The sequence below is a fragment of the Pholis gunnellus genome (genome assembly GCF_910591455.1).
Source record: "Pholis gunnellus genome assembly, chromosome: 13".
NCBI classification, from domain to species: Eukaryota; Metazoa; Chordata; class Actinopteri; order Perciformes; family Pholidae; genus Pholis; species Pholis gunnellus.
The window spans coordinates 21856983-21876019 of NC_136540.1; the positions used below are offsets into that span (position 1 = coordinate 21856983).

Below are 19037 nucleotides of genomic sequence, written 5' to 3' on the forward strand. Positions count from 1 at the left end.
CCCTATCTCTAAGGCTGAGCCCGGCCAGCCTACGGAGGAAAATCATTTCGGCCGCTTGTACCCGCGACCTTGTCCTTTCGGTCACAACCCAGAGTTCATGACCATAGGTGAGGGTAGGAACGTAGACCAACCAGTAAATTGAGAGCTTCGGCTTCTGGCTCAGCTCCCTCTTCACCAAAACGGTCAGGTGCAGCGCCTGCTCTACTGCTGCAGCCGCACCGATCCGCCTGTCAATCTCCCGCTCCATCTTACCCTCACTCGTGAACAAGCCCCCGAGATACTTGAACTCCTTCGCTTGAGGTAGGCACTCCATCCCCACCTGGAGGGAGCAATCCACTGGTTTCCGGCAGGGCACCATGGCCTCAGATTTGGAGGTGCTAACTCTCAACCCTGCCGCTTCACACTCGGCTGCAAACCGCCCCAGTGAATGCTGGAGGTCACGATCCGAGGAGGCCAACAGGACCACATCATCTGCAAACAGCATTGCATGATACAATCTCAAATTCAATCATAATTTGTTGCCATTCTGCAACACCGGGTTGCACAACAAAATAGCAAATCAATCAGAGTGGATTGAATTAATAGATAAAAGCTAATTGTTGGCTATTGGATAAATATGTATTTCATAAGTCACATAAACTAGACCTATGGCCCTGACATGTTTTTTGTTTTTAAAAATGTTTTTAAAATGTTGCTCTGTGTGTGTTTTAGTGCAGCTGCATAAGTACCAGAAGAGATTAGACAAAGGTTGGGTCGGTAATTTTCATGTGATTATACACATAAGTAAACCTACTAATTGTTGGAATGCTTTTAAGCATTCCAACTATTTTTATCCTGTTTCTTTAAAAAAAAAAAAAATCGTTTCTTAATCAGTCTGCTTCTAACACCAGGTGCGTCCTCACCATGGCAACCAGTTACGCACGCAGGCACGCTCTCTCTCTACACACACACATGACTTGGAGATATTCAGTCAAAGGCATTTTTAGACCTCCTGTCTGTCTGTCTGTCTCACTCACTCAGTACATACAACTGTCTGCCTGTCTCACTCACTCATTCAGTACATATAACTGTCTGTCTGCCTGCCTGTCTCTCTCTCACACTCACTCAGTCCATCTAACTGTCTGTCTGCCTGCCTGCATGCCTGTCTCTCTCTCACACTCACTCAGTCAGTCCATCTAACTGTCTGTCTGCCTGCCTGCCTGTCTCTCTCTCAAACTCACTCAGTCAATCTGTCTGTCTGCCTGCCTGTCTCTCTCTCACACTCACTCAGTCCATCTAACTGTCTGTCTGCCTGTCTGTCTCTCTCACACTCACTCAGTCCATCTAACTGTCTGTCTGCCTGTCTGTCTCTCTCTCACACTCACTCAGTCCATCTAACTGTCTGTCTGCCTGTCTCTCTCTCACTCACTCAGTCCATCTAACTGTCTGTCTGTCTGCCTGCCTGTCTCTCTCTCCCACTCACTCAGTCCATCTAACTGTCTGTCTGCCTGTCTGTCTCTCTCTCTCACTCACTCAGTCCATCTAACTGTCTGTCTGCCTGCCTGTCTCTCTCACACTCACTCAGTCCATCTAACTGTCTGTCTGCCTGTCTGCCTGTCTCTCTCTCACACTCACTCAGTCCATCTAACTGTCTGTCTGCCTGTCTTTTTCTCACTCTCACACTCATTCACTCAGTCTATCTCTCTCTCTCTCTCTCTCTCTCTCTCTCTCTCTCTCTCTGTCTCTCTGTTTTCTGTGTCTCTCTCTCATACAGTCATTCAGGTCTTAGAGATTTTGAGAGGACTTTTCCCTTTTTTAAGCTACAGAAACCGTTCGACTATCAAAATGTTCAGCTCTTTCAGGAGAGGGCTGATAGAACTTTTCACATTTGTAATCTTTAAATCTTTTGAATTATTAAGCTTTTTGCAATTTTTTTTTTAATTGGATATCTATTTTCAGCAATGTTTTCGCAATTAATTTCAGCTTTCAGCATTCCAACGCATTTTCAGCAGGAAATGCATTTTCTAGTTCTTCCTTTTATTATATTTCTTCTGTACGTTTTTTGAAACGCTTCTGCTCCTTCATATTTTAAGCTACAGAAACCGTTCGAATATCAAAATGTTCAGCTCTTTCAGGAGACGAGTGCTATATCTCTTCATATTTCTAATATTTAAACTTTTTGAATTATTAAGCTTTTTGCACATTTTCTTTTTAATGGGTTTCTATGGAGAATATTTTCAAATATTTCAAATAATTCTTCAACTTTCAAATCCTTCTACTTCCTCATACTTTCATCTACAGACACCATTTCAACTTTAAAATGTTGGAAAAACCCTGATCTATTGCCGCATAATTCAGCTTTTTGATATCTGTTATACTTTTTGAACGGTCCAATTTTAACTTTTATGATTTTTTCAGTCCTTTTCTGCCTTTATAATGGGTGTGTATTGCGCAGCTTAGAGTGCATGATGTCACCGCTAGAGTGAAGAGCAGCTTCAGATTCTTGTGAAAAAAATATTTGTCTTTTGCCTTGGACTCCACAATTGTCACTCTTCATATATATTTTTTGGACCTTGAAGTAGCTAATTGTGTCGTTGTCGTACACAAGTGACTGTGGAATCCCACAGATTTACACATTTGCAGAAAATCACTTAATTGAGAGGAAAAACCAACTTTCTGCTCCATAGAGCTCAATGTTAAATCTGACCACTCATTTCTCAAAGAAAGCAGACGGTACCAGTTTTGTATATTGCGCTGGAGCTCACATTTTTAACACCACAAACATAAAAAACACATCAGCGCGTTCGGCAGAGTCTTATCTTTCTCACGGTATCCATATTTTGGCACTCAGACTCCTGCTTTTTGTTAAACGGAGGCAGGAGTTTTGTTCAAAATCACTGTTTACTGTAACGTTTCTTAATCAGTCTGCTTCTAACACCAGGTGCGTCCTCACCATGGCAACCAGTTACACACACGCACGCACGCACACTCTCTCTCTACACACACACACACGACTTGGAGATATTCAGTCAAAGGCATTTTTATACCTCCTGTCTGTCTGTCTGTCTGTCTGCCTGTCTCTCTGTCTCACTCACTCAGTCAGTACATATAACTGTCTGTCTGTCTGTCTGTCTCACTCACTCACTCAGTCAGTACATATAACTGTCTGTCTGCCTGTCTCACTCACTCACTCAGTACATATAACTGTCTGTCTGCCTGTCTCACTCACTCAGTCCATCTAACGGTCTGAGTCTGTCTGTCTGTCTGTCTGTCGGTCTGTCTCACTCACTCAGTACATAAAACTGTCTGTCTGCCTGTCTCACTCACTCACTCAGTACATATAACTGTCTGTCTGCCTGTCTCACTCACTCAGTCAGTACATATAACTGTCTGAGTCTGTCTCTTTCTCACTCTCACACTCATTCACTCAGTCTATCTCTCTCTGTGTCTCTCATATATTCATTTAGGTCTTAGAGATTTTGAGAGGACTTTTCCCTTTTTTAAGCTACAGAAACCGTTCAACTATCAAAATGTTCAGCTCTTTCAGGAGAGGGGTGCTATGATTTTGCAGTTTAAATGCTTTCAGGCTACAACATTTTTTAGACAGGTAGTCTCCCATTTCTGTATTTTCAGTAATTTGTAATCTTTAAACTTTTTGAATTATTAAGCTTTTTGCAATTTTTTTTTCATTGGATATCTATTTTCAGCAATGTTTTTGCAATTCATTTCAGCTTTCAGCATTCCAACGCATTTTCAGCAGGAAATGCATTTTCTAGTTAATAATATATTCCATTTCTGCCAATAGATCCCCGTAAATGCTACACTCTGTTCCTTTAAAGATTCTCTGCATCTCAAAACTGAGCCAGTGTCTGGTACAAAGTGCAGCTTGGGAAATTGTTCAAACCAATCTGTAATACTGGAAAGCTGGCTTTAAATATATTTCCGAAAATGGGAAGAACATTTTTTCTTTTCATGTTCCAAAATTTCAAACAGGGTGTAACTTCATTGTTTGACAGCTTTGAAACGAATCAAATAGATTTTACAGAATCACAGTGAAAAACTGATTCCCTCACTTGTATCGGCAGGTGAAGTACCACCAACAAACACCTCATGATAACCAGGGCTTTAGCGAGCTCTTCGTGGCTGGGTGAAGAGCTATCATCACAGTTTTAACAGCCAGTGCAGGTTCCATGGTTCCTTTTTTTGTCCGGGTACTTTACTTATTCTTCCTCTCAGGCTCTGCTCAAATGTAGAGTTGGACTAGTGCACTAGTTGTTTATTTCCAGAAACAGTCAATTTCAGTGTTTTGTTTGCGAGGCGAAGAGCAGAAAAAGATGCATGATGGGGCAATAAAACATTCCTGCAAATGTCTGAACATGCCCATTTAGAACAACAGGGAGAGAGGTAGGTGTAGTAATGGGAGAGGGAGTCGGGGGGGGGAGGAAGAGGTATGATAAGGACAACATTTGGAGTTTCATAGCAGCCTGGGCCTGCATCAACATGATGTAGATCAGATATGAACCAAAGGAACACATTGTTTAGATTCAGACAAGAGGAAACATCAGGTCCTCTCTGTGTGTTCTGACTCTTACATTTCATTGAGAACATTGACATGTATTCCTTTCAGTTGCTTTAAACTTTTGTTAAATCACCTGATGAAGATACTTTAGGGTGCAAGATATGGGATTGGAATTTTGATGGCCTTTCAATAGCTCTCAACATGGCAGGTCACAGCTACCATTGCTAACAGCGCTAACAGTGCAAACAACTGCAAAAGGGCAGATCTAAGTGTTAACCTGAGGAGGAACCGGAGGGTGGGCACTATGCTACGACCAGTGTGAGAAATTCTCGCTGGCAATCGGGGGGTCCCGTCCATACCCGCATATTTTGCACACTGGCTATGACGCTGTCGGTCGGGATGTTGTTATCAGCTGCAAGAGCACAGTGCAGAGCATGGCCGTGAACTAACCAATGGGAAACACTCACATACACTAAAAGGCACGCACGGCTGGCCCGGGTATCTGAACAGAGCAAGGAGAAGCTCTGATAAAAATACATGCAGTTGGAGAGTGATATTACTCTCCATTACTCTACTATATCATGACACAGATACATACAAATAGTTGTTTTCTGCTGTATCAATGCTCTGACTGTGGAATGTAGCACCTTTAGTAAAGATGACTGGACCAAACTCGATGTCCTGACACCATTTCAAAAAGAAAATAATATGTATGTACATGTGGGGTGAATATCTGACATTTTTGGCAGCATTTAGAATTCTCTGGATTAGAAATGGAAGGACTGAAGGCTTACGTAGGACCTCTATAAGCTCACATTCTTCTAAATGGCTACATTTGTGGCTCAAATGGCATCAGGCATTCAGACACCATCTAACAGGCTGAGCACCTTAGTCTCATTGTCAGAGAACAGTATTTCTACTTTTGAAATATTTTTGATTTACTGTTAACACTTTTGTTTATGAGCATTGAGCTTCCTGTTGTTTTTATATTGTGTGACCCTGTGCCTGTTTGGGCCTTTTGTATCCCCACTGCATTTGTGGTGGATGCTCATAAAAAGTGAATCCTACAACACCTAGTTGAGAAGTTTATTGATCCTCTTTTCTGACAATAAATATTTACAAACATCTGATGCTGAATATAAATCTGTATTGAATCATATCGTCATATGCAGGTACATGCATAAAATCTGTCCTCTGTATTTAATCCATCCTAAACTTTAAAAGCAAGGAGCTGCTGAAGCAACCGGGGAGTTTAGAGTCTCGCTCAATAACACTTTGACATGTGGACAGCGGAAGCCGGGGATCGAATCGCCAACATTGAGATTAAAGGACGACCCGCTCTCTCCCCTGAGCCACAGCCGCTCCAGAATAATAGCATAAGTGGCAGCACAGTCACAAAATGAAAGCGTCAGAGCCTTCACAAAGGTTCATTTTTATATTGATTTTATTCATTTGCAAGAACATTAGGAGACCTTTGTTGATCCTGCTTTTTGTTGTATCAGTAACAATATTGTAATGCATTGGTTACACACATAACCAGAGCTTTCCAGATCATCTATAATATCATTAGGTATCATTAAATAACATATAAAAAAACAGCAGCGCCAGTAACAGGTGAAATGCAAGTGGACTTGCTATCTTGAAGAACCCTCTTTGAGATGTTTCATCCCTAACCAGAGGCATCACCAGGAACTTCCCTGACAGTAGAAGTCCCTCAGATTAGACTTTTAACTAATCCGATTTACAGGATGGCTGACAGTGTCATACAAAAATATGTTTTACATTTTATTTATAAACTGCTGCTCTAATTACATTTTATACAATTAAATGTTGAAAATATAATATTTTGCGTCATAGAAATATTTAAAATGTACTTTATTAACACAGTTAGTGAACATTCAGAGCAGCTACTTTAACAATGTAGTTAGTAAACTGCTCTAGAAGTTGGTGCAGCGCAGGAAGTAGTTGTTCCTCAGCATGCGGTACAACCTCCCCGTCCTCAGGCTGTACTGAAACATGTAGGGTCCACTGTAGATGTAAGTAAAACCTGTAGAACACAGATTCACCCAATGTTAGTTTCTGATAGGAACATTTAACATTTTGGGGAAAATGCTTAAACCCTTCTTCCCTTCCCAAAATGAGATGAAAATTTTGATAGCACTGTCATGTTTGTCCATTACATATGAGGCTGGATCTAGGAGACGGTTAGCTTAGCTTAGCATAAAGGCAGGTCAGAGAGAAAACACGTAGCTATCTAAGGTAACTAAATCTGCTGCATGTTTAACAGATGTGGTAACAAAGTGGTATGGATCTTCTCATGTCACTCTCAGCAATTAATTAAGCTAATAAGTACTCTAAATGTCACTTTGCTTTTAGGCTGAAAAGAATGAAGGAGGATTCTTCCTTCATTTGTAAAAAAAACTGCTAATGTCTGTTTTCAGTTCAGGTCAGTTTTGAATGCTTCTCACCTCTGTGCTGGAAAGCTGCAGTCACCTTGCTGGTCAGGCCGGAGAAGATCTGATCCACTTGCTTGGGGGATCTCTGGTCCATGCGCTTTCTGGCCTCATCATAACTGAGGAAACACAGACAGGAATTAGATACATTCAATAAGGGTAAAGTTAGAATACTGAAAACAGCATACTCTGAACACACCTGTAGTAATAGCTGCCCACAAAGAACAGAGTTTTGCCAGATTCCACATCATAGAGGGCAGCATCGATTTTCCTCACACTTCTTGGCAGACCAAAGCTGGTAAGTCTTTTAGGATAGCCACGAACACGGTCGGAGCCAGTGAAGGCCCACACTTTACGACCTGCATGCAGAAAATATTTAAAAATAAAGTTAACAGAAAAAAGCAGAAAATTGAGATAAACTTGAAATGATCAGATAAGGAGATCACATACCTTTAAAGAGAAAGATTCTGTCTGAGTGTCTGCTTTCATAGGCAGCGTCGATGTTGGTGGGGGCATTGCGCCAGAAGTTTGTGATGCGACTTTGCTGAGGTGTATTGCTCTGGGGGTAGCTCCGCCAGAAGATGCTGAGAACATACAAGGACATTTTGCACATAAGCCACACCTCTTACAATGAAAAACAATCCTAGGGCTTTGGATTCAGAGGTGTGTCTACAATACCTGTCTTTGAAGAAGAGCATCTCTCCTCGCAGGGTGGCAACAGCATCCAAGACCAGGGTGGAATCACAGGCATCAGGGGTGGTGGGGGGCTGAGGTTTATCTACAGAGGTATCCGTGTCAGGGTTTGGACCTGGAACATAGACAAAATGAGTTCTCAAGTATTTAGAAAGCCCTGAATCGCATTAAATGCTATTCACCAAACAGGTGAATAGCATTGTTGTACAAGAGATTGTCAGAGAATTTGATCACATGCTATGTGTGTCATCCTGCCAGTTGGTACGAACCATAGAGAGACTGGATGCCGTTGACATCATCCCGGGGCAGAACGAAGGTGTCAGGGTTTCTGTATGAGTACACGGGGTACATGAGAGCACCAGCATCATCAGAGTGAGACAAGCCAAGAGAGTGGCCGAACTCATGGGCAGCCACCATGAAGAGGATGAAGCCTGCAGCAGAAAACACAGAGCTACAGGTTAGTAACAGTTTTAGACTGGATATAAGTAGTGGACAAAGTCACCGTGACGTCACCCATTGGTTTGTGGACTATGATTTGAAGCCTTTAGTTCGGCATTTTGGCGGTCGCCACCTTGTTCTTTTGCTACCAGAAATGACATTGTGAAAGGGTTAAAGTTGGAAAACAAGACACAACATGACAACTCCCAGACCAGAGAGCACCGTGGTAATGACCTGTCAATCACAAGGCCCTGCCCTAAAGCATACTCTGCTTTATGGCCTGTTTGACTCTAAATGGACCATCATTTACTAAATGAACATCATGCTGTATTGAAGAAGACTTGAAACTAGAGATTGAGACCATAAACTCATGTTTACAATGTTTACTGAGGTAATAAATCAAGAGAGAAGTAGAGTCATTTTCTCATAGACTTCTATACAACCAGAGGAGTCGCCCCCTGATGGACATTAGAGAGAATGCAGCTTTAAGACACTTCAGAGCTTGCTGCCTTATTACGCCCCTCTCCATGATTATACCATGTCAAAACACACACTGACAGGAGTTAGTGGGTAAAAGATACACTATGCTGTGCATCAATATAAAAACTCACCTCTGTTTGAGCGGAGAGTGAAGGTCTCGTCATCATCAAAATGAGCATCTCCTCCAAGGCCAGGTCCTGGGCTGAAGGCATGGGCAAGAGTGCCATCAGGGCCATCAAAGGGGTAATAATCACCATGTGCTGTTAACAAGAACATGCTCATGTCAGGTTTTGCAAACTAGAACTTGTGCTATGAAATGTTGTTTTCTCCTGCACTTACTGTATCTTTGTAAAAAGCAGCAAATCACAACTGGCTCGACAAAAGCATTTCATTGCTATTATACCGCAACACAAACTTCTCTGTGGAATATCAAGATCACAAACCTGAGGTAAAATAAACACAGTCTCTTAACCCTTAGAAAATAGTAAAGATGCCTCCAAGATGACTACAAGCTCTGGCATGCCACCAGAGGAATGACTGTTGTGTCTTTGTTATATTATGTAACTGCACTGCAACCATTGTCAGGAATTAAGGGATATGCCACTCAGATATGCAACTATTGCAGAGGTGTCAACAAGCTCAATAGGACATGCTGAAAGGTAGTTACCTCACACAGCTAAATCAGAATAACAAATGTAGTACATTATAGTTGTAATAACATTAACGAGTTTACAAAGAGATACACTTGAAAGAAAATCAAACAATACCAAAAAGAGTCAAATCAATGTGGAAGTACGTTTCCCAAATACTGTACTTAAATACATGTTTTAGGTTCTTGTGATCTGTGCATGAAGTATAATTTATTTGTTCATTACACAACCTGAACAATGGCTGATAAATTATACTTTATGCGCTGACCTTGCATTTTACTTGCATTTCAATTTTAAAGATCAAGACTCGATATGATGAGCGTGTAAAATATTATGCAGAACAATTGTACAATATAATATAATATAGTAAAAAATATCCTAGATTATACTTCTGTACTTTCAGTTAAGTAACACAAAGAATGCAGGACTTGTACTTGTAATGGAGTATTTTAGACTATTTTATTTCTAATTTTACTTAAGTAAAGGATCTGAGTTCTGCTTCCACCACTGAAACTTCTCCTGTACTCACATCGGCGTCCAAAGGAGATCATGATGTCAGCGGTGCCACTGTAGATCCTTGTGAATCTCAGAGGAGTGACTTTGGCCCAAACCTGCAGGGCTTTCTCCAGGGAGTCATCTACCTCTGACACAGACATGTCAGGTGTGTAGTTCTCTATCCTGATGGGCAGAACAACAGTCAAGAATATTATTACTTAGACTATCTACAATTCATCTGTCCCACAATCTCTCTCTTCAGATCACTCACCTGTAGGTCAGGCTGTTTCTCTCCCACTTGTTACCTCCGAACGTGGAGAAACGGGCAATGTTGCCATCTGGAACGCCACAGCGGGGCTTCTTCATCATCGCCATGGTGTCAGTATCCAGGGTCCCGGTGATCTGGAGACCGAAGAATCTCTGCATCTCACTCAGCTTCCTGGTCACCGGACTGACCCCCCGTCTGATAGTTGGACCAGTCTCCTCTGTTAGGTTGAAGAATTTCTTCAGGTAGCTCTGTAGAAGAATGCGAGGATGTAATTCTGGTAAGTCAGTAATGAGCTTCAGAATTTGTGGAACAACAAAAGTCCACAAAATAAACATCTTGAACACGTCTTAAATGCAAAGTAATGAATACATACATACCTCTGCATAACCTTCATCTTGCACAGTGACCTGTGATACAGGCACACAGTGGACTGTGACTGCCAGGCTCAGTATGATGCACAGACTGCAGGACCTCATGCTTCCTCGTTGAATGCGTTTTGTTTGTCTGTTCTGGAGTCAGCTGTTATATAGGCTGAGGAGTGGACGCCTTGAGGGTGGGCATGTTAAGCAACTACCTTCCTGAGTCAGTTACTCAAGAAGTGTTGCATTTAGAGGAAGAAGATTGGCTTTGATTGCTCATCCCCAAAAATATCCCCATGACACATGACATTTCCATATAGAAACCACAGATTTTAAAATCACATATTCTAGGAACAAACTGGATGAATAAAGTAAGTTATATGGAAGTGAGACTTATTGTTGTCTTTTGAACAGTTCAGCAGGTGGAGCTGAACAAGGAATTGTGTTTGCTGATATCTTAATCTGTTACTTAAGGTAGTATTCTGAGCGATATCCTCAGATTGTTAAGGTAGTCTGTCATGGATTCACATGTCTTTAATCGCAGACTGTCTCCTCTTACACAGACATGCTGCTTCACGTCAAGGGTCCATGTGACAGGTAATGGAGTATTTGTAGATGCCACATGCTGTACAAATCCACTCACCAACCGCTTCACAACAGCTAAACCACTTTAACAATCAGGTTTATAGATAAATGTTTCTGTCTTTATTATAATGACATTGAGGTCCGTTCATACTGTCACATTTATGGGTGCTGTAACGCATCCGAAGGCCCTGATTGTTTTTCAACTGACAGAGAAGTTTCCCTCCGTCAACTAGATTATTTTCTTCATCACACAATTAAATTAGTATGAATTTATGTATCTATTTATCAAACATTTGTACTTTATTGTTGGTGGAAAACTACATTGTGGTTGCTGTTTCCTAACACTGGACATTGGGAGGAGCAGTACATGTGTTTGTTTTGCACCTTTTGCTTCAGGTAAATCCACACAGTAAACACAGATGGTGGGGATGAAGGTGTAGCAATAGGAAAGCAGCATGTGATCGGTCTATCTATCTATCTAACTATCTATCTATCTATCTATCTATCTATCTATCTATCTATCTATCTATCTATCTATCTATCTATCTATCTATCTATCTATCTATCTATCTGTCTGTCTGTCTGTCTGTCTGTCTGTCTATCTGTCTGTCTATCATAATTTACATTTCCATGAAAATGTGTAATATGAGTTTGTACGGTATGTATCATTATAAGGTTCCTAGAACAACGCTGTATTACAACAGTAAATGCTGATGTTGCCACTGTTAATCACCACCCTGCATTATTCATCAGTGAGACATAATGTGGTCGATGCGGTATGGATGTGACACACTCAAACCGAATTCTCAGGCCACTTGGCTGCATTAACCTTATCCAAGAGAAATTACCATATTTGGTTCCGTACAACACTCAATTTCAAAGTTTAGTAAAATCATATTTTATTGTTATTATTTCTGTATACTGTATATTGAGCCAATGTTTCTGATTTTACATCACAAATCATGTACTGTAAGTTAGTAAGGTTTAGTCAGGATGGAAAAATACACTATTGTTTTCATGCTATCAGGTCTGAATTATTTTGCAGTATTCACAGAAAACATATTCATCACTGATGCTGTCTTGGTAGGACAGTTTGATTATTTGCATGAATCACTACTGTTGGTGGTACTTTCATCAGGCTTAAAACTCACCTCTTCAAGAAGTACTACCCTGAGCCTTCCACTCAGCACTTATTGTATTCGTATTAGTTTGTTGCACTTATTGTATTCGTTTGTTTCTGCACTGTACTTTTGCTCTGGTTTATGCTCTTAGATGCTTGTTTAAAAAAGGAGATGCACTTATGACTTCTTGCAGCAGTGTCTGCCTGATGGTTCACCACTTTGGTCCAGACTGAAATATTATCAACAACTACTTGAATGGATTGCACTTCAATGGCATCATGGGGTGATCCCGGCTCTGCTAGTCCATGTCAATGTGTCCTTGGGCAAGACACTTAACCCCAAATTGCTCCTGTAGCTGTGCTTACGGTGTGTGAATTTAGTATGAATGTTAGATAGTCCTGATGGGCAGGTAGCACCTTGCATGGTACTTTTAATGTACTGACTTTTCCTCTAGCGCCACCATGAGGCTGACATTTATAGTTCAGAGTGGAATATTGTAAAACAACTGTTGGATTACCACGACATTTGCTGCAAACTTTCATGTCTTCCTCAGCATGGATTCTAAAAAGTTTTATGATTTTCTGACTTTTCATTTAACGCCATCATCAGGTCGACATTATAATCCATCCAGTGATTTGTTTTATGATCAAATACCTGCAAAACTACTGACATTCCCATCAACCTCAGCTGTACTTTGTGTTTAGTGCTAATTAGCAAGTGTCAGTATTTAACTATGAGGATGTACGTGATTCTGTATATAGCATTACTAGTTGTTTCTGTTTCTTCCTTTAAGTGTTGTTTTCAAAATGCATATATAATGTATATAGTACTGCATTTTTTTCAGATTTCTAGTGATGAAAAAATACTCTAAACTACTGCACGACACATTTTAAATGGCCAATACTTTTCACCAACCAGAAGCAACTTTTTTCTTCATACACTAACAAATGCCTAGACCAGGGGTCTCTAATAGGCGGACCGTCTGCTGCCTCGGGGCGACTGGTTGCCCCGTCGCTCAGAGGTCCCTGCGGCCGATCGACCCATTCACGGCTGTTTTCTGTCCGGGCCCCACAATGGTGGATCCCCACTGACGTCAGGAGAGCGGAGTCGCTGCCCATCTTTCATCAGGCTGAAAACTCACCTCTTCAAGAAGTACTACCCTGATCCTTCCACTCTGCACTTATTGTATTCGTGTTAGTTTGTTGCACTTATTGTATTCATATTAGTTTGTTGCACTTATTGTATTCTTTTTTTTCTGCACTGTACATTTGCTCTGGTTTATGCTCTTAATGCTTGTTTAAAAAAGGAGATGCACTTATGACTTCTGGTGACTAGTAGTTCTCTTGAATACCTATGTTGAATACACTTATTGTAAGTCGCTTTGGATAAAAGTGTCTGCTAAATGACTGTACTGGACCGCGGTCCGGACCCGGACGTATAATTGAGAATTATACATTTTGGCGAGAGCTTCTATTTTAACCTGCACAGCTTTTCTAGCCTTTACGGGACTCGGTCAGCAGTCCAGGAAATACACCGACCAATTACATGCATTGTAAATCATCTCACGTGATGCTACTCAGCAATCGAATATCTGTATTCTGAAACGCATCGTGAGCTGAGTGAGATCTACACACAGACAAGGGAGACGGGGAGAGGCAGAGAGAGAGAGAGAGAGAGAGAGAGAGAGAGAGAGAGAGAGAGAGAGAGAGAGAGAGAGAGAGAGAGAGAGAGAGAGAGAGAGAGAGAGAGAGAGAGAGAGAGAGAGAGAGAGAGAGAGAGAGAGAGAGAACGAACAGTGGGAGAAATAAGTCGGAGAAGCAATTTCACATGGCGTGCTCTAAACAGAGAGAAGTGGACCAAGAAAACAGAGCTTTGAACAAAGAATGGACGGACTCTTATTAGTTCATTCTTCCAGCTGGCGCTACACAATCTCTCTGTCTCATATGTTCAGATACCGTGGCCATTATTAAAAGCGCCAATGTGAAACGCCACTACGAGACCAAACATGCATCTTTTGACCAAACCCACTCTGAACTGAGGGCAAGATGTTACGATGTGTAGAGATTGTTTATTATAAAGTTGACTGAGACCGTTATGATGTGAAATGGAGTTAACAAAAGAGAAGTAAAAACTTAACTCCAGCCACACTTTCCTTTTTTCCTTTTCATTCATTTTTCTAAAATCAAGCACTTTCTTTAAAGATGCAAGCTTTTCAAAAATTCATTTTTGTGTATTTTATTTTTAGATGGAGCCTTTATTTTACTTGAAATGAGAAGAACATTTATTTATGTATTTCTATGTATTATTTATAATCCATCCAGTTAAATTTGAAAACTGAGAATAATAATTGTTAAAATATAATTGATGTGTACTTTCTTTATTTGATTTGACAGTTGTTGACTACACAGAGACGTTACTACTAGGCTTCTTGAATATATATATGGCACTACATAGCGCAAGTTAGATATTATTGTAATGTTCCAGACCTTTGCACTTGGTTGAATACCTCTGGCCTAGACTGTTGAAAATAGGACATTCTTTTTGATTTTGCAAAATAACAAGAAAACTTACTCAGAAATGTATTTAAACAACTTTTATTTGCTAATCATGGTGCCAATTTCTCTTAAATGTGTCACATTTGTTCTGTTTTTATGTATTTGCAAACAAACATTCATATGTTTTGTCACAGTGGTGTACAAATCAGTGCAGATGTCCAATTGTAACAATGTTACATACATTTAGGCAACACGCTCCAAAGTTCCACAATTAAACAATATTAAACAGAAAATGTACACAGAAACAAAAATAACAACAGCAAAAATGTAATTATGAATATGATATAAATAATCTGAGACAAAATAGAGTTAAATTAACTTTAGAAAACAATGGCTGACATCACAAAAATGCTATAACAAAATATAAAAAATGTATAAGGTGCTGGAAGTATATACCCGTAAGTGTGTAACAATATAATTATGTACTATAAGATAAATGATCAGATATTATGGACAGTTTAACTATGTTGCCTTCATTCTCATTCAGAGTGGCTACAAAAACAATGTAGCTCGTAAACTGCTCTAGAAGTTGGTGCAGCGCAGAAAGTAGCTGTTCCTCAGCACACGGAACAACCTCCCCGTCCTCAGGCTGTACTCAAACATGTAGGGCCCACTGTAGATGTAAGTAAAACCTGCAGAACACAGATTCACCCAATGTTAGTTTCTGGGCAAACTTTTTCCCATTTTGGTAACCTTGACTTGGAAAACTTCTCACCTCTGTACTGGAAAGCTGCAGTCACTTTGCTGGTCAGGCCGGAGAAGGTCTGATCCACTTGCTTAGGGAATCCCTGGTCCATGGTCTTTCTGGCCTCATCATAACTGAGGAAACACGGACAGGAATTAGATACATTCAATAAGGACTGATCCACCATTTGTGAACCATCTTGTGAACCGTTATCGGTCGCCTGAATTCATTTCACATCAAGTCATTTGAACACACCTGTAGTAATCGCTGCCCACAAAGAACAGAGTCTTTCGGGATTCCACGTCAACAAGGGCCGCATCGATTTTCTTCACACTTTTGGGCAGACCAAAACTTGAAATTGATTTCGGATAGCCACGCACTAGATCATAGCCACTGAAAGCCCACACTGTCCGATCTGTACAGAGATTACAGAAAACACGTATTAGTATCTGCATGTAAAGGTAAATCTTGAAAAAGGTGTCATATTAGAGCCTCAGGCAGATATTGAGGTCACATACTTTTAAAGAGTAACACTCTGTCTGAGTGTCTGCTTTCATAGGCAGCGTCGATGTTGGTGGGGGCATTGGGCCAGAAGTTTGTGATGAGACTTTGCTGAGGTGTATTGCTCTGGGGGTAGCTCCGCCAGAAGATGCTGAGAACACACAAGGACATTTGATTCATAAGTCATCTTCTTTGTGAAGAGAAAACACCCTTAATGGACATCAGCGTTCCAACTTTTGAGCATTCTGCTGTATGTCTACAATACCTGTCTTTGAAGAAGAGCATCTCTCCTCGCAGGGTGGCAACAGCATCCAAGACCAGGGTGGAATCACAGGCATCAGGGGTGGTGGGGGGCTGAGGTTCATCTACAGAGGTATCCGTGTCAGGGTTTGTACCTGAAGGTTAAATAAGATCATAATCACATTACAACGATGGCGTTAACACATTTTATGGTCACGTGATAAGTGTGCAAACAGGGATATCGATGATTGAACCAGTTGGTACGAACCATAGAGAGACTGGATGCCGTTGACATCATCCCGGGGCAGAACGAAGGTGTCAGGGTTGCTGTATGAGTACACGGGGTACATGAGAGCACCAGCATCATCAGAGTGAGACAAGCCAAGAGAGTGGCCAAACTCATGGGCAGCCACCATAAAGAGGACGTAGCCTGCAGCAGAAAACACAGAGCTACAGGTTAGTAACAGCTCCACTCTATGATTTAACCATGTCAATGCAGACACCGACAGTAGATAGGTAGATGAGGACAAAACTGACCGGTGTTTGAGCGAAAAGTGAACGTCTCGTCATCATCAAAATGAGCATCTCCTCCAAGGCCAGGTGCTGGGCCGAAGGCATGGGCAAGAGTGCCATCAGGGCCATCAAAGGGGTAAAAATCACCATGTGCTGTTAACAAGAACATGCTCATGTCAGGTTTTGCAAACACAATCCATTCATTAAATTAGTGTAAAAATCAGAGCTGGGTTTTAAATAGTATTGATCAGCTGTTCAATGTGATTCAGGACACAGAAACACATGAAGTTAAAGCAAAGATACTTAATGGAACCTCACTATCAATAAACTGTAGTGAGTGGAAAACTTCTTCTGTACTCACATTGGCGTCCAAAGGAGATCATGATGTCAGCGGTGCCACTGTAGATCCTTGTGAATCTCAGAGGAGTGACTTTGGCCCAAACCTGCAGGGCTTTCTCCAGGGAGTCATCTACCTCTGACACAGACATGTCAGGTGTGTAGTTCTCTATCCTGATGGGCAGAACAACAGTCAAGAATATTATTACTTAGACTATCTACAATTCATCTGTCCCACAATCTCTCTCTTCAGATCACTCACCTGTAGGTCAGGCTGTTTCTCTCCCACTTGTTACCTCCGAACGTGGAGAAACGGGCAATGTTGCCATCTGGAACGCCACAGCGGGGCTTCTTCATCATCGCCATGGTGTCAGTATCCAGGGTCCCGGTGATCTGGAGACCGAAGAATCTCTGCATCTCACTCAGCTTCCTGGTCAGCGGACTGACCCCCCGTCTGATAGTTGGACCAGTCTCCTCTGTTAGGTTGAAGAATTTCTTCAGGTAGCTCTGAGAGAGAAAACAGGAGTTATACTTAAAAATGCATCAGCTGTAGAATGTACATCATATAATCTATGTGGTATCTGTTAATATGCAGAAAACTATTTACAGGAGCTACTAGTGTTTCCTGTACAGTCTAACATTGAGAATCCCAAGAATGTTAAAGTGTCTAAATACACCACAAAGCAAAATAGTGAGAATGCATGCAGAAAAAGACAAAGCAAGAATACATACCTCTGCGAAATCCTCATCTTGCACAGTAACCTGCGATATTGGCACACAGTAAACTGCGACTGCCAGGCTTAGTAGAATGCACGGATTGAAAGTCTTCATGTTTCCTCGATTACAACTTGTGTTTCTGTGCTGCAGGTAGGTAGCTGATTTATAGGCAGAGAACAAGGCGTGTTGAGCAACTACGTCCTTGAGTCAGTGACTCAATACTCCTTTTATGGACAAGAGAGGAAGTTGTGCTTTGATTGCACACCCAACAAAAAAGTTTCCCATAAAAAGACACTGTAATCATGACAAAACAAAACATTTGACTATAGCTGGGGACATTTTTATTAAATAATCACACCATCTTGTGATTTTTATTTGTATTATTTTGCATCAGTTTTCCAACAGTTGTAACAGATACTGTTGGGGTATCTTAAAAATATGTTTTGCAAAATAAATAAATAAATTGAGGTATAAACATTTAGAATTTGTATCTAAATCCAGATCGGCCTCAAATAGTAATAGTTCATATTACATTTGGCCAGAAATCTGTCTTATCTAGCTTGTTTGATATGTGTGAAAGCTCCAGAACAAATGGAGTTGATGATGTTTTGCTGACCTTGACAAAAAAAAATGTCTGAATCTGAAAATTGATTAAGATGCGCAAGATGGGCAAGATGGTGTTATCTAAAGATTTTCCAGCAAATGTTATTAAAATCATTAATGTAGTTATTAAATTAAAAAAGAAATAATAGACAAACAACATACGGGACCAGAAGGATGACTCTGAATGAACATGTTATCAATTACATTAAATATCAGGTCATTAAATGTCAAATGAATGATGTTTAGGGTGCCAACAACTTTTTCCCTATATGTGTTTTACTTCTCAAAGTCAAAGTCATGAATGCATTTCAAGTATCTCCTCTGAGAATATTTACAGCAGTACTTCTCATCATGTATATTTGACATGTCTATGTGTTTTAGCATTGTGTGCTGGTGTTTCTGAGTGCTCGGAGCTTTGACTTACAAACTCTTCTCCAGCCCTCAAGCTGTTGTTGCTTCTGTTAAGACATGTTGTGTCATGTCATTATGAACTAAAGCCGTGGGAACATTAAAGTTATTTTATTATTTGACATATTAATGGGTGTGGTACTACATACAGAAATGGTTGATGGAGGCGCTGTGTGAGTCAACTAAAGGTTGTTATTTTCCATCCAGATGTGTCTGTAAAAATCTATGACTTTGTACATCAGTGTTAGTGGAAAGCTACATTTTGGTCGCTGTTACCCAATAGTGGACACAGAAAAAGCAGTAGTGTTACTTGCAATGTATGTCTCAGGTAAATTGATCAACACCATTGAATGCAGACACTCGGAGAATGACTAAACAAGCACAATTTCATGTTTTATAGATATGCATAATGGATCATTTCCCCAGGGATGCGAAGGTA

General features: G+C 40.7%; 2 protein-coding genes across 2 annotated transcripts; both read right to left on the minus strand.

Annotated features, from left to right (window-relative positions):
• Positions 1 to 5984: 5984 nt before the first annotated feature.
• On the minus strand, positions 5985 to 10453 carry LOC306705580 (collagenase 3-like). Its single transcript, XM_079172369.1, has 10 exons — positions 10353 to 10453; positions 9979 to 10223; positions 9742 to 9890; positions 8694 to 8822; positions 7914 to 8075; positions 7630 to 7759; positions 7402 to 7535; positions 7151 to 7310; positions 6967 to 7070; positions 5985 to 6545 (listed from the first exon to the last, which is right to left on the minus strand). The coding sequence occupies exons 1-10, from the start codon at positions 10449 to 10451 to the stop codon at positions 6436 to 6438; spliced, it is 1422 nt and encodes a 473-aa protein (XP_079028495.1). The 5' UTR covers positions 10452 to 10453; the 3' UTR covers positions 5985 to 6435.
• Positions 10454 to 14658: 4205 nt separating this feature from the next.
• Positions 14659 to 17703, minus strand: mmp13a (matrix metallopeptidase 13a). The gene is made up of 10 exons (XM_079171339.1): positions 17603 to 17703; positions 17133 to 17377; positions 16896 to 17044; positions 16559 to 16687; positions 16290 to 16451; positions 16047 to 16176; positions 15799 to 15932; positions 15536 to 15695; positions 15311 to 15414; positions 14659 to 15227 (listed from the first exon to the last, which is right to left on the minus strand). The coding sequence occupies exons 1-10, from the start codon at positions 17699 to 17701 to the stop codon at positions 15118 to 15120; spliced, it is 1422 nt and encodes a 473-aa protein (XP_079027465.1). The 5' UTR covers positions 17702 to 17703; the 3' UTR covers positions 14659 to 15117.
• Between the last annotated feature and the right edge of the window lie 1334 nt (positions 17704 to 19037).